The 14,877-nt window shown below is 38.8% G+C and overlaps 2 protein-coding genes across 4 annotated transcripts in view; one reads left to right on the top strand and one right to left on the bottom strand.

The window, feature by feature from the left end:
- TMEM204 (transmembrane protein 204) overlaps positions 1-7,196 on the top strand; it is a 28,873-nt gene extending 21,677 nt beyond the window's left edge. The window contains exon 3 of the mRNA XM_062626682.1: positions 5,061-7,196. Within this exon, the coding sequence (XP_062482666.1) occupies positions 5,061-5,305 (245 nt within the window). The 3' untranslated portion in view covers positions 5,306-7,196. The remainder of the gene's footprint in view (positions 1-5,060) is intronic.
- IFT140 (intraflagellar transport 140) overlaps positions 1-14,877 on the bottom strand; it is a 77,919-nt gene that overhangs the window by 39,487 nt on the left and 23,555 nt on the right. For 2 of the 3 annotated variants that reach the window (XM_062626677.1, XM_062626676.1), the window contains exons 14-19: positions 14,100-14,217; positions 13,532-13,659; positions 11,145-11,292; positions 9,453-9,584; positions 8,271-8,303; positions 7,487-7,683 (exon numbers count right to left, since the gene is read on the bottom strand). In XM_062626677.1, coding sequence (XP_062482661.1) covers positions 7,487-7,683; positions 8,271-8,303; positions 9,453-9,584; positions 11,145-11,292; positions 13,532-13,659; positions 14,100-14,217 — 756 coding nt within the window. The remainder of the gene's footprint in view (positions 1-7,486; positions 7,684-8,270; positions 8,304-9,452; positions 9,585-11,144; positions 11,293-13,531; positions 13,660-14,099; positions 14,218-14,877) is intronic. The other variant, XM_062626675.1, reaches the window with a different exon arrangement.

Genomic DNA, 14,877 nt, shown 5'->3' on the forward strand with positions numbered 1-14,877 from the left:
GGACAGAAAGCCTCTTGCACAACTGGCTGCTCATCTGACCAGGCTTCAGGCAAAGGGCCTGTGAAGGGAAACAGTCTCGCTAGCATAGTTTTATTTGGGGACTTTGCTGGTGACGCAGACAGTGGGATTGAGTGTGCCCTCAGCAAGTTTGCTGATGACACCAAGCTGTGTGGTTTGGTTGATATGCTGGAGGGAAGGAATGCCATCCAGAGGGACTTCGACATGCTTGTGAGGTGGGCTGATGCCAACCTCATGAAGTTTAACCATGCCAAGTGCAAGGTCCTGCACCTGGGTCGGAGCAATCCCAGGCACAGCTACAGGTTGGGCAGAGAAGAGATTGAGAGCAGCCCTGCGGAGAAGGACTTTGGGGGTGCTGGTCGATGAGAAAATGAACATGAGCCGGCTTCAGTGTGCGCTGGCAGCCCAGAAAGCCAACCATATCCTGGGCTGCATCAAAAGGAGCGTGACCAGCAGGTTGAAGGAGGTGATCCTGCCCCTCTACTCTGCTCTTGTGAGACCTCACCTGGAGTATTGTGTACAGTTCTGGTGTCCTCAACATTAAAAGGACACGGAACTGTTGGAACAAGTCCAGAGGAGGGCCACGAGGATGATCAGGGTACTGGAGCACCTCCCGTATGAAGACAGGCTGAGGAAGTTGGGGCTGTTCAGCCTGGAGAAGAGAAGGCTGTGTGGAGACCTCATAGCAGCCTTCCAGTATCTGAAGGGGGCCTATAGGGATGCTGGGGAGGGACTCTTCTTTAGGGACTGTAGTGACAGGACAAGGGGTAACAGGTTAAAACTTAAACAGGGGAAGTTTAGATTGGATATAAGGAGGAAATTCTTTCCTGTTAGGGTGGTGAGGCACTGGAATGGGCTGCCCAGGCAGGTTGTGAATGCTCTATCCCTGGCAGTGTTCAAGACCAGGTTGGACGAGGCCTTGGGTGATATGATTTAGTGTAAGGTGTCCCTGCCCACGGCAGGGCGGTTGGAACTAGATGATCTTAAGATCCTTCCCAACCCTACCTATTCTAAGATTCTAAGATGGATGGCCTAGCATGGAAATGTGTAGCCATTTAGGACAGTAATCAGCTGTAAGTGATAAGTAAGCAAGAAAGAAAAAGCTGAGTAATTTGAGGAAAAAACAGTTTAAATAATGGAAAAGTTCCTATGGTGTTTATTAGCTTGTACTGTGCCATAAAGAAATGTATATAGACCACTGCTGCTTGCCTTAGCTAAACAAACAAAGAATGGGGCAAAACTGATGTCTAAGGAGCACAACTCTCTCACACTTGTGCAAACCAGCTTTTCCCAGCAGGTTTGCACAAGCAGACCTGGCTTTCAGTTTAAACTAAAAGTGCTAACTATTCATACTTCCCTAAGGCAGAGATAATTATAAACAGCTGTAAACCTGCAGTGGTAAAGCACCAACCACAATTCCATACCTGGAAATTGAGCTGCAAGACATACCTGTATTAGGGTTACTCTGCATAACTGGTGTTCCTGAACCTAGCTTCTTCTGTCAAGAAAGCCTCAAATATATAATGCAAGATAAAGTGGACCTTTGTTAATATTTCTATTACAGGTATAGAGGTACCTGTAAGTGGTCACTGGTACAAACAGCTTAGTTCAAAGCTTCTCCTGCTTAAAGGTTTTGTGATTTGCATCATACTTAAAAAAGAAAAATAAAATTTCACAGAAGCATAGAATGGTTAGATTTGGAAATGACCTTAAAGATCATCTGGTTTATTCTTATTTAATGCTTTTCAGATTCTCTGAGAAAGTGTATGTGAACTGGAAAAGAATTCTGAAAGGAAAACTGATCACACACAGTTTTGTCAGGTGCCAGACTCATCAGGAAGATGGGTCTCTTGATTTGTACCAGAATACCCTCCTTCTTGCAAATTTTAAACCGTAAGAAAAAGAAACAGGTCAACAACTCGGCTGTAGGAGGTGCAAGTAATCTTCTTTTCCCTGTTTCATACTTTATAAGAAAATTGGTATTTATCACCCTTTGAAAAGTAGACTGCAACCTGTGGAACAGCAAAGCACTATAGTATTTATCTGTATTACAAGATCTAAAGACCTCAAACATAGATGTAGACATATATATTCTCCCTATAAGCGCATTACAACTCGCACGCTCTGCTCCCAGAGCTCTGAAATGCAAAACAGAGCACAGAAGTTTTATCATTTTGGTTCCACAGATGGGAACCAAGCCATCTCAGAAGAGAGTTTAAAAAATGCTGATGTATTCCATTATACAGTATCTGATCTCCCCCTCTCTTCTCTACCATATGCCTTAGGACAAACTGAACTTTGAGAATGACACTGGAAGTGAGGGAAAACTATTTTCTTTCTGAGCTCTGCTGCAATCTTCTTGTATGCCATTACCACTAACAATAAAGAAATACATTAAAGTCATAAAAGACCCAGATAACACCAATCAGGAAAGTCATGAGAATTTAAAAGCAATTCAAGGAAACATCATAGAAAAGGAAGAGCATAATTTACTGTGGCTTTGAGGACAAAAGTAGAGTTCTCTGAATGCTGAAAAAACATGTGCAAACTTCACTGAGGATTGTGAATGCATAAGAACATTCCCACTTTCACATGGTAATGAGCTAAGCATATGACTATACAGAAAAAATAACTCCTTTGAAGAAGATCACTTGCTTTCAACAGTCTATCCAAGAATGTAGATAACATTGTCTGGCTCCAAGAGATCAGGATTTTAAAAGGTATGCATAGTCTGATATGTACCTTATGCCATACTGTCATTCAGCAGTGATTACTGAAAAAAAATGAGTGAAGATTCAAGCTTAATTGGTCAAAAGCATATCTTCTACAATTTGCTATACTCAGTATATTTTTGAACAGGGGTCAAGAAACAACTTTCAAACCTGTATACTCTGAAATAATGCTAGATGACCACCTGTGTATTGGGAACTCATCTCCAACCTGGTTAACATTAGAAATAACTAATTAACATTGGAAGTAATCCTGCAGACTGAATTTGTGAGTGCTAGATCAGTGATCTCTGCAACTCAATTAAGTCAGTGTGCTCCATGTCACTACATTTTCCCCGGATGAAACTTGCTCATTTAAAACTAAGCTGAACCATTAAATAACTACTAGACTTCACTGACGAAATCAAGGTGTTATTAACTGCTGTTTTTACAATTGAGTTGACAGCCTAAAACCTATGTTAGACTTTTCCCAGCAAAGGCTACTGCAGAGTGGTTAACTGCAGGAAAAAGCTACTCCTCCAGTGAGAACCTATTTCCTCTTTATATATCCTTAGGAAGAAATGCCTCACTTCAAACCCGCTTTGGTCCATGGCATCTGTGGAACAGTGTTGCCTCAGGAGGAAAAGGTGTAGCAAGCAACTGAGCTACAAACCACCTTCTAAGTAGAACCAAGAGAGCTGAGGATGCCAGATGTCTGCGGAATGAATACTCAGTTGTTGCTTGTTTCATTAGGAGGGGGATTCAGCCCTCACATTTTTAACTAAGAGAATAGTAAAAATGTCGTGCCTACTTACGTAGTGATTTTTTTCATCCTATTTGTATTTCATTTTCCTCCTCTATTTTTTTTTATCTGTATATAATTAATTCCTTTTCCATTTTCACTGTATTGCTAATACTCTTTTTAGAAAGAAACCTGATACAATGCATACTCAGGATGTGCTCTTTTATGGAAAATCAAGGACCAGAGCCAGGTGCTGCACCATGTTAAAGACACAGATCTGTGGGAACAGTGCAGGCAGCGTGGCTAGCTGAGAGGACAGCATGCAGCCACTGGGACCTACTTGCTCTTGCCAGTCCTTGCCCATGAAATTAAGAAGATGGTATATAGAAATCTTCTGGCTGTTTATGGGTCTTCATTTATTCTAGTCTTCCTTCATGAAGGGGTCCTTTGATCAGTGCTGTTTCTTATGTGATGGTGGTGGTTAAGGAAGTGTGTAGGAGAAAAGAGAGAGAACCTTTTGTCAGCTATAGAAGCACATTTGCGTCCTTGTATGTTTGTTTCAATCTAATCACATGTATAAATTACTTCTCTTGAAAAGCTGAAAGTAGTTTTATTTGAGAAGAGGCACAGGAAGGCACTAATCCAGTAAAGGGCAGAAAAGTAATTGTGTGCTTATCAGCGCATTCTTCAGGGAAAGGGCAGTCTTAGTAACATAAAAAGGAGTCAGAGATACAGATTCTGCCCCTTGTTCTAATATGGGCCTCCTGCATGGCCCACCTCCCCCACCTCATCTCTGAAATAACACTATTTACCAGTGTTGTCTACCAAAAAGAATGTGGAAAATATTTTTTTCAGGGTTTTTTTTTGCAAATCTCATTGCCTATCATCTCCAGCCAGAAGTCTCAAGTGCAGTATTATCACTCTCATATTACTTACCTTTTAGGGTACTACTGTGCTTAAGGTTAGGGAGGGAATGTAAACCTTGCCTTTGGCAGCTTCTGGAGGAATAATATTGCTCCTGGCCCATAACAGTATTTTCTGGCATAGAAAAAGTAGGACCATAAAGTCCCATTTATTTCACCTTCCACTTTTTTAAGCCTCTGTACATTTCTTTTATTATTTCTGTAAGATAATTAGCTATTCATCATTTTCGCAGTTTACAATAGCAGCCTGCCTTATATAAACATTTTTAAATTTCAGAATAAGTGTACCATATTCTGAATAAAAGATTTTCATTATTAATATTATTAATATACCAGTTTTCTGTGCTGGCAACAGAAATAAGGACATCTGTGTGAGACAAGAGGATGGGGAAAAAAAAACACCACATGAAATACAGCTAAGTGGGTGTAAGAAATTTAAATCAGAGAGAACAGATTTAAACCTGACATTGAGACTCCATTTAGGCACCCAGCCTTTGCATATATCATATATGTATCATGCCCACATATGCCTTCAGGAGAATACATACACACATCACAGTAGGGATGGAAAGGCTTTACAGACTCAGAATTGTTGGCCTGTGGTCTCTTGCCACTATAGAAATTCAAGAGAATAACTCACTAAAAGTAATTCTCACATTCTCCCTGCAGGTTTTGTTCTGGTCATCGGACTAGTGACTTTCTACCGCATTGGACCATACACCAACCTCTCTTGGTCTTGCTATCTGAACATTGTAGCCTGCCTTTTGGCCACGCTGGCAGCTGCCATTCTCATTTGGAACATCCTTCACAGGCGTGAGGACTGCATGGCACCCCGGGTCATTGTCATCAGCCGTACCCTGACAGCACGGTTTCGCCGTGGGATGGAAAATGACTATGTTGAGTCCCCGTGCTGAAAGCATGGACTTGAAAGGGGAAAGATCTCCAAGGAGATCTGCACTGAAGTTGTCTTCTATAAATATATGCTATAATTTAAAATTAAGGGTTGAAAGACATCACAAAGCTCTCTCTTGTGAGCAGAGGCCCTCAATTATTACTTGGATGGGCTCCATCTATATACATATGTATAAAACACATAATTTTATATATATTATATTGCCCTCTCCCTCTGCTATACAGCACAGAATGCTGGATTGTCAGAATCCTGACAGAGCAGCACAGCTACATGTCATCAGGGTCAGCTGTAGCAGATGTATAGTGTAAGAAATGAGAATACAGAAAAGAGGCAACCAAACATGTTTTCTCTGTCTGCATAAAGTTATCCTAATAATATGAAAAAGCCTATAGGAGACCAGTGACAACAGCTTTGGCAATCTAAGAAAGCAGAAAACTCACTATAGAATAAGCGATGATTTTAACAGCTATTTAAGTTTCATGAATCTTCAGTCCTTCCATCCACCTCTCTTCAAGGAACTTCTCATCAGCTGCAGCACCTGCTCTGCAGCCATAGCGTAGCCCAGACAGTAAGAAGCAAAAGCAACTCTAACCATGCTAATTGCAAAGAACGCAGAAGAAATAAGTTGCAGTTTTTCAGACATTACTTTTGTATCCTGATACAAAGATTTGAGTTTCTCCTCTATGTAAACAGACATGCCATTAAAAATGAAGAGGATACACAGCTAGGACTGGCCATACACGTTACTGAAATGTCTACTTCAGTGTTACAAGGCTAAATATCTACAGAAGAAGGACTCTCTAATAATCACAGATACTATTAACTTGAATTATTGTAAATGATTATTAAGAACAGATATTTCACCCCAAATTGATTTATTTTCTTCTCAGCTAGCTTTAACATTTGCTGTGACGTTTTCAGATTAGAGTGCTATGTCAGGACACCTAACTTTGCCTGCGTAACACTGGAGGATGTAACTGCCTCCCAGGAACCCAAATTGGAGACTAAGACACACATACAGGATTAAGCATCAGATTTAAGACGGACCTGCCTGGTAACTTAATACAGGAATGAAATGAGAATAATTAATACCTATGGAATTAGGCTTAATGTTTATCAGCCTGACCCTGCACATGGGCTCACAGCAGTCATGTGCATGTAACTTTCAGGGAGTGAAAAAAAAAAACAAAAAAAACCAAAACAGGACAAAACTTATTGTGCAGAAGTACTTAGGATACAGCAACAAGACACAATGACAGATGTTTAAAAACTCTAAGGATGCTACTCTGAGCAGTTACAGAGAGGTTTGAAAGACCACGAGCTGTGAATGCTACACATTCTTTAGGACTGCTGTGTCACTCCCAGCTGAGTATGCTGCTTTTCTCCCTTATCTTTATTTCCACAATACTTTTCCACACTTTGTCAAATGTGATCATCAAGCTGGCTCTTGAGTTCTGTTCTGCACTCAGTTCTGATGTAATAAGAAACTCAACCCCAACTTCTGCTCTGCACCATGTTCAAAGTGAGCAACACTCTGCAGAGACTGATGCTCTGGAGCAATGTTTTAGTCTATTGGGGCAGAATGCCACAAAGCTGACAAGAGTTTCTTCTAGCAGTAGGTTTGTAAAAACCAACTAAGATTTGTATTCATTTGCCTGCATTACTCTCTGGAAAATATTTTCTAGAAATAATATGCTACGATTAATTGCAGGGTTTTTGAAAAATAAAATAATGGAGTATTTAAAAGACAATATATTATTTCTTCTAATATTGCAATATCATATTATAATAATGTACATTTAATTTTAAAAATCAGCTATGTGGTTGGTAAATTGTAATACTCGGTATTACTGTGATTATGTTAGGTGTATAAATAAAGTCGTGAATGTTTAGTTTCTTCTAGTGATAACGGGATTTTTGCAGAGACACAGAAAGGTGGCTGCTAATTATCAAGCGTTTTTTCCTGTTTAGGAAAAAAGCACCCATAGAACTTGCAACATCTTTTAGGCAAAGAATCATCAGAAAATATATTAAAATGGTGTAAGATAAAGAGGCTTCATCTTCTTAGAAACAAAAGGGAGAATGAAGTCAGAAAGAAAAAATATAAGAATTTAGGAGGATCAAAACTTCCTACAAATGCTTAACAAAAATAAATTGCACCCATACACACAAATATTTATACCTTTTTATCAGCTTGATGGATTTGAAGGCTTCATCCATGTCACCAGCAGTCAGATAGAAACTGAAGTTTAGCATGGCATCCCGGGTGGGTTTATCACAATCTCCTAATCCAATGAAATCTCTCATGGGTCTTCTTGCAACCATCTGAGAGACCTCTATTGATCCAGACTCTGCTTGTCCTTTCTCAGCTTCTCCCAGCTAAAATGAGAATGTTATCATTTAGATATCAAGTAGGTTGAAAGTTACTCCTTTTTGTAATGTCATAAATTACATGATTTCCACTAAAGTCCAAGTTTTATATTTCTGCAGGACCATGATCAATAGTGACAACAGTTCCAATGTTTCAGAACTTCCTAGAAAATGACCCAAAATATTGAGTGTCATAAAAGAGAATGGTGCATCATAACAATCACAGTATTTCAGGGATAGTTTGCAGACTGGTAAAATACCACGGGAGAGACAGCCTCCTATTATTATAGTCATAATTATATTTTTTTCCCATGTATGATTATTATTAACACAATAGCACCTATTATTTTAAATTCCCAGAAGAGACATTATAATGAATAAGGAGAAACCCTGGAATGAAACTTGGTCAAAAGAACTGGTTGTGTCAACTCGATTTGCTGTATTTAAATCAGACTCTGTTCATATACTAAATCATGTTTCCAAAATGAGTTATTTATAACAAGTACTTTAGCCACTAAGACACAGGAACCTAATGAGGGAAGAAAATGGAAACAGAAAAGCAGAGAATTAAGGATCAAAATAATGCAGATAATTACAGGTTTATAAATACATCCCCTCCGAAAAAACAACTACCAGCATCAATAATCCACGCAGAGTTTAAAAAAAAAAAAAAGAGTCATAATATTGAAGAAAAATGGCATGAGACATGATGGGGGGGAAGCATTAAAAGAATAGAAAATGTAGCAGATCACCTTTGACTTTTTAAATTAAGAGAAAAAGGAAAGTAAAATGTAGTGCAACTCTAAAAGCTAGATCTGCACAGGAAGAATGACAAGAGTCAGTTCTTTGGAAGGGGGCTAAATTGCACAGTACTGCTCTGAATCTAGATATATTAAGCAGATAAACATCTAGACATATTCTCCCTGTTTAACACTGCTCTTAAACTACATGAAATTAGATTGATATGATCATATCGGTCTGTCTTATTCAGGAGATACAGAGGATTAGAAGTCTTGTTAATATTAAGTTCCTGCTGATCTAACAAAAATAAATGCCCTGGTAAGCTCCCCCTACTAGAAGGGAGCAGTGAAAATCATCATCTTAACAGGCACGAATAAACTCAGATCAGATCTTAACCAGAAACCCAATTTGTAGGCTTCATTTCTTCCAGTATCCATGGAATTAAGCATGGCATTATTTACATAAGTTGCAAACAATTTTGGATTCATATTCAAGTTTAAGAAGTTAAAGCATGCATTCCTGGTATTTGTAGCACATTTGGTGCTAGAGCAAATGCTGTAGGCATTTGGTGATAGAGCAAAATGAGTATTCTTGCTCTCTCTGGTATTCTGTGGGGGTTAAGCTCCATTCCAAAAAGGAAATGGGTTGCTTCTGCTAAAGCCAGTAGGAAATGCCCCCTCCTGCCTACGTAAAGTTCACACACACACACACACCCCTTGCAAGAGGCACGGTGACTATACAGAGTAGAAGAGAATTGTTTCACATCCCTTTTTCCGTTACATTTCTTGGTAATTACTGTGTCTCCTGTGCTTGTTCATCACATCCAGTTTGCAATACCCATGAAAAGCCAATTCAGTGCAACTTCCACAATACTGCAAAGTACGCCCACATTAGAGGTATCTTTATGTCATTTCTACAGGTGATGCAGGAACTGCCATTGTAGTTGCTCTACTTATCCCAGACTCCATTTGGTTAAGTTTGATCCCTGTGAAGTCTGCACTTATGGGAAGGGCAGGAATTGTGAAAGATTTCCTCACCTTTTTTGCAAAGTAATAATGGGGCACCTCTACGCCCAGAAGAACCTGGTAGGATGAAGGCAACAGGAAACTGTCCTGAAGCAAAAAGCCATGCTCTTCAGTACTGAAGAATGATAAAATCCAAACATCCATCTGGAAAAGGAAGCAAAGCCTTGTTTTGTTTTTATGCTGCAATATCCTTTTTCAATTTGTTTTTATTTTCCATATTCACTTGGCAGAACCTCCTCTTGAAAATAATATGACATATACATTCACACACACACATAGGCTGGAGAGGGCAGAGCTACACACTTCCTCTCCAGAGTAAGTAGCTAATGACTCATTGTACAATACAGACTGTGTTCCTACTGCAAAGGGACCTCCATCTCTGCCTTTCAGGAACCAACTTCACCACTATGAAGAGGGAAATCCCTGCCCACGGGCTGCTGCTTTAGAAGTCTCTCTGACAGATCTGACTCAGGGCAAAGAAATAGTCCCAATTGCTTTCAACATTTTTTTTTTGTTTTTTAATTAATACTATGTTATTTCTATCATAATTTTAGCAGTTCACTGACTGGTTTAAGTTTCCAGGGAATATACCAGCCATTCAAAAAAGTTTCTTTAACAGCTTAAATGTTGACCTGACTCAAGTCAAAATGAAGTATTTACTTCCAGATGAGGTTCTCATTTCTTAAAGGATAAACACACAGTTAAAAGTCCCTTTGAATAAAGCCAAAAAGTAAGTTACACTCTTTTCATATAATTTTATTTTTCAATTTTATGTAGAAGCCAAATATTTTTTCTTGCTTATATTAAGATTATTGGGCTGAAGTGTTCTTTTCTTTCTGGAATATCTTAGCAAAGCCTTTAAGGACATCCCTATTCCATTCCTCCTTTCTACATTGATCTTCCCATGATTTTTCTAAGGTCATTTCAACCAACAAAAGAAACAAAGAGCTTTCTCTTTCCAATTGGAGGAGGTTTAACTAAAATCATGCATGAATCAGAAAACTTTGTATCAACATGGATGTCTCAAATCAACAGAGTATTTATGAAGAACAGGCAGTTCTCTTCAGATAAAATGGTAAGGACCACTGCAAGCATGTTAGCAGGGAACATGGGCAAGAATTGTTGGTCTTATGAAAGAAATAATTGATAAGATCATTTGTGATCAATAAAAATTAAATCTTTTTTCTAATGTAAAAAAGACTGTAAAGGAAATTTGGAAACTACCATAAAAATGTACAATGTCTGTCCAGAAAAGCAGAAGATGGTAAGAACTGGGTGGGAAAAGTGTACTTCACTGTTCACCTGAATGGTAGAGTCCCTGTTACTCTACTAAATTAATTATTGCTGCTAAAATATGCATTATTTAAAAAAAAAAAAGAGAGTAAGTATCAAACCTCTAGATAATTAACTCACCAAAAATGTCACCTGAAAAACTGTAGGCCTGATAGAGTCTTGCATTTATGATCATTCTCAAAATCACCTCCTTTTCTTTGCATGCAAGCTAGGGTTAAATCAGAGAGCTGAGGTACAGAAAGCTGTGCCTGAAGCCACAGACACCAAACACATAGTTTCACTGCTCTTTTTTGTACAATATAATGTATACTATGTACTCCCACACCCTTAATGAAGGACCAATGACTTATTACTCGGACAGGGAGAACTCCATGTAAAGCAAGGTCAAACAAAAAAACAAAAAGACCATACTGTGCTTTCTGTCTGTTTTTTCTTCTGCTCTGGAGACTCTAGGCCTGTTTCAAGAATTGCTTCACATACGAAAAGTCTTGATTCACTCTGGTCCCAGAAATGGCAAGCAGGGATGTGATTGTGCAACTCTGGATACTCCACAACAGACCTATCAAAAGATGAAAAAAATGTAGAAAGTGAGAAAGCGAAATAATTCCAGCCCATTCAGTGCATGAATGTAAATAAAGGACTAACCAAAGGATAATTTTTCAGATGACCATCAGTTACCTCTGCATTGTAACATTAACCATATATATCTTCCTGACTCGTTACATTTTATACATGTCAATGCTTCTTTTAATTTGTTCTGTATAGATTAACCATGACTATATAACATAAAGCATTTCAGTAGAAAAAAGATGGCACTACCACAAATACAAATAGACACTCAAAATCTGCCTCCACTGAAACTACGTGTCCTACAGAAATACTTGAACATCCTTCAAACAATCTATCTGAGTGACTGTTACTGGTGTAGGTACTGTAACATGAGGACTACCTCAGCTCTGTCTTCTTCTGGGTTTTAGAGTGCTTATTGCCAGCACTGCTAGAAATGCCCAGCCAGGCATTAAAAGAGAGCTTGAATACACTGATGTGCATTTAGATAACCAGTAGAGTTTCTGGTATGTTCACATGGGATTTGTCACATTCATATCCAGTTAAACACTGGTTATAAGAGGTCACAACTAGACAACTGTAATTAAATTGACAGGGGAAAAAAGTATATTTGCAGGCAACAGAGCTCGCTCTGAGAGCTCAGCAAAGAGATCTGGGCATGCAGCACAATCGATGCTTTGAACTGCTGAACTTCGCAGTGTGGAGGGGAACTCCAGAGTTCTATACAGAACCAGACTGTTTTAACAATGGCTTAGAATCCTTATGACAAAATACAGACTATAAATAGGTGTCAAATTTTAAAAATAAAGACATAATATTTTTCTTATTTGCTGTCACCACTGAAGGGTGGACTTTGTGGAGAGGACTGAAGTAGGGCTGGAAGACAAATTAAGGAAAAGATCCAAAGGGATGCAGAAATATACCATGTCATTTCCATGCCATGAATTCAAACTAAATTACTTGCAAACTGAAAAACAGGATTTGCGTAAAAAAAATAGGGAGTGTTTAGATTCTGCTTCAGGAGAGAGAGAGCAGGGGAAGAAGTGTAGATTATTATTATTTTCTGCTGAGTGTACTCCAATTTCAAGATACTCTAAAATGAAGCACAGATAAATGGATTACTCATACCAGCACCATCCAGCATTCAAGTATCTGTGAAAAAGCATCACTAGCTCCTGGTGGCCTCTGTTGGGCTACACAGGATACTACACTTGAAAACAACTTCCTCACTACTCATTATTTCACTATTTGCATGACTGACCAAGACATAAGGCAGTGTTCTTAGCTTTTGATGAGCTGGGTAGTTTCTTCTGACTTTCGATGCTAAGGAAAGTAAATCCTTTTTTTTTTCTTTCAAGACCTAAAGAAGACAGTTCCTAAAAAATCAAACCAGCTTCTAGTCTAACACTACTTTTTTTCTTAATACAGTCAGAAAAAATACTGTAAAAACAGAAGGAATTTGTGTTCCAGCGTTCCACTGTACTTCCATAAGAATTCCTAGTTCACTGCATTTTGAAGCCTTGATACTAGGAATTCTAACGTATTTGCCACAGAACAGCTTGTATGAAAACAAAGCTGTCAGTTCTGAATAGACATTTTCTGAGGTTTTTATCCATACAAAAACATCCTGTATTGGACTTCAAAAATAACTTTTTCCTAGATGGGGCTTCTACATGCTTCTTTTTAGTTCTGACCCCGTAAACTCTTCATGGAAGAGTAGCTTTCCAAGATTTTTATTTTAAGATCTGGATCCTTATTCCGGTCCTATAATAACTCTACACATACCCCCTCGACACCCAATCCTCCTCATGTGAGACCTTTGAGCCAGCTATGTCTTCCACATATCTAACAACTCCCACTGCACTTCTCTTCTGTGGATTGTCCAAAACCTCCATGAACCCTCCTTCACAGTCTGTATCTTCCTTTGGCAAGGAATCCCTTAGCTCAGCTGTGTGTTGTCTGAAGAATTGCCTTGTCCTGCATATTTTGAGCTTGCTTTCAATACCTTCATTTGACACCTCCTAGTTCATATATTGGAAGAGACAGGGATGCAGGCTGATTGACATACAATGCACCAGTTTTAATTAATTCTTTAGAAATAAAATAATTACGTTTGTACAAGTACCTACACAAAGACAGAGGAATGTCAGTTTAAGGTGCTGCTTATCTTCATAGGGCAGATTCCTATCTTAAATCTACAAGTAATACTTCTTGAAATAAAAGCTTCTTACTTGTCAATCCCTTGTCCAGAAGAAAGTTTCTTTCTACCATTTCCCTGTTCAGCCTTCAAATCAAAGAGTGTGACTTTGTCCATTTCAACATCATAGAAACAGATCTTGGAGTCAATGTTCCCATCCGCCTACAAGAAGGGAAAACAAATTGCTGAAGCATGCAGTCAAAAAGAAGAAGAGGACTGTTTATCTCATGTGATTCATGCTCTCAGTTTTGTTTACTGGTAATCACACAAGAATATTCTTTGGAAGAAATAATTAAAAAATTTCTTGCTGTTCTCCTATGCTAGCAAGTTAGCCTTTGATTTCTTTGAAATGCTACAAAGAGCTTTTGTACCTAAAATATTCCTTCCTTTTCTGAGGGGTTGTTCTTCTCACATAACATACCTTAATTTTACCGATTAGTTAGAAGCTTGGACATGACATTTCAAGTCCGAATACACTGCACGGAACATGTAGGTTTATTTCAGAGAAGCTAATCTTGGGTCTTCAGTAATCTTTTGGAACTGCACCAGTCTTTTAACTGATGGTCAGGTCCTAGGGTAGTAAGTGAAGAGCTTTGCCTCACCTTGCTAACAAGGATGCTGACTTTATTGCCATTAGCATTGCACTTGACAGATGCGATACCTCCCAGGCCAGGAAACAGCTTGGAGAAATTCTTGCTACTGCAATGTACTTTTGCCTCTCTGTGGAAAGGCATAAACTTAAATCAGTGACAAGCAACTGGCAATACATGAGCCAAAAGATTTTCACATGATGGGTAAGACTTTTAAAAACAAACTATTTCTACCTTATGACACCCCTGCCCCAGACTCCATCTCCCTCTCCAGAGAACTGCTGCAACTGCCTTTCTTTCAGGAAAAAGTTAATGACACACTTGTTCTTCAATGAACAAGCAAGAATAAACGTCAATGCTCCTACAGAATTCCCCAAACAGGGCTATCCAGCAAGAACATCCTAGCAGAATTTTGAGGTCTGTTTTTCCTACATTAGTAAGTTGAACAGTACCATGAATGTTGAATACAGACCACACATAAAAGTTCTTTGTATGGAGAACACACTGTGGAGCAGAAATAAAGAAATATCACTGGGGGCTTCTATTTATGTCATATTAGTGGGTGACTTTCCCTCTGTACATAAGTTCAGAAGACTGTATCATTCACATGCTTAACACCCACCCTTCCCCACCCTCATGTGCCTACAGCTTATATTATCTCAAAAGAATCTCACTGCTGGTATAGACACAAACCCAGCGATCACTGAGCCACAGAGGACAAATCTCATGAGCCAAAAGAATATGACAGAAAGAAGTGACACTAATTTAAACCCACAATACAGCCCCTTGA

This window comes from Pezoporus occidentalis, unplaced genomic scaffold (assembly GCF_034315485.1).
Source record: "Pezoporus occidentalis ecotype Australia unplaced genomic scaffold, CSIRO_AGI_Poc_V1 ctg297, whole genome shotgun sequence".
In the NCBI taxonomy this organism is placed as follows: domain Eukaryota; kingdom Metazoa; phylum Chordata; class Aves; order Psittaciformes; family Psittacidae; genus Pezoporus; species Pezoporus occidentalis.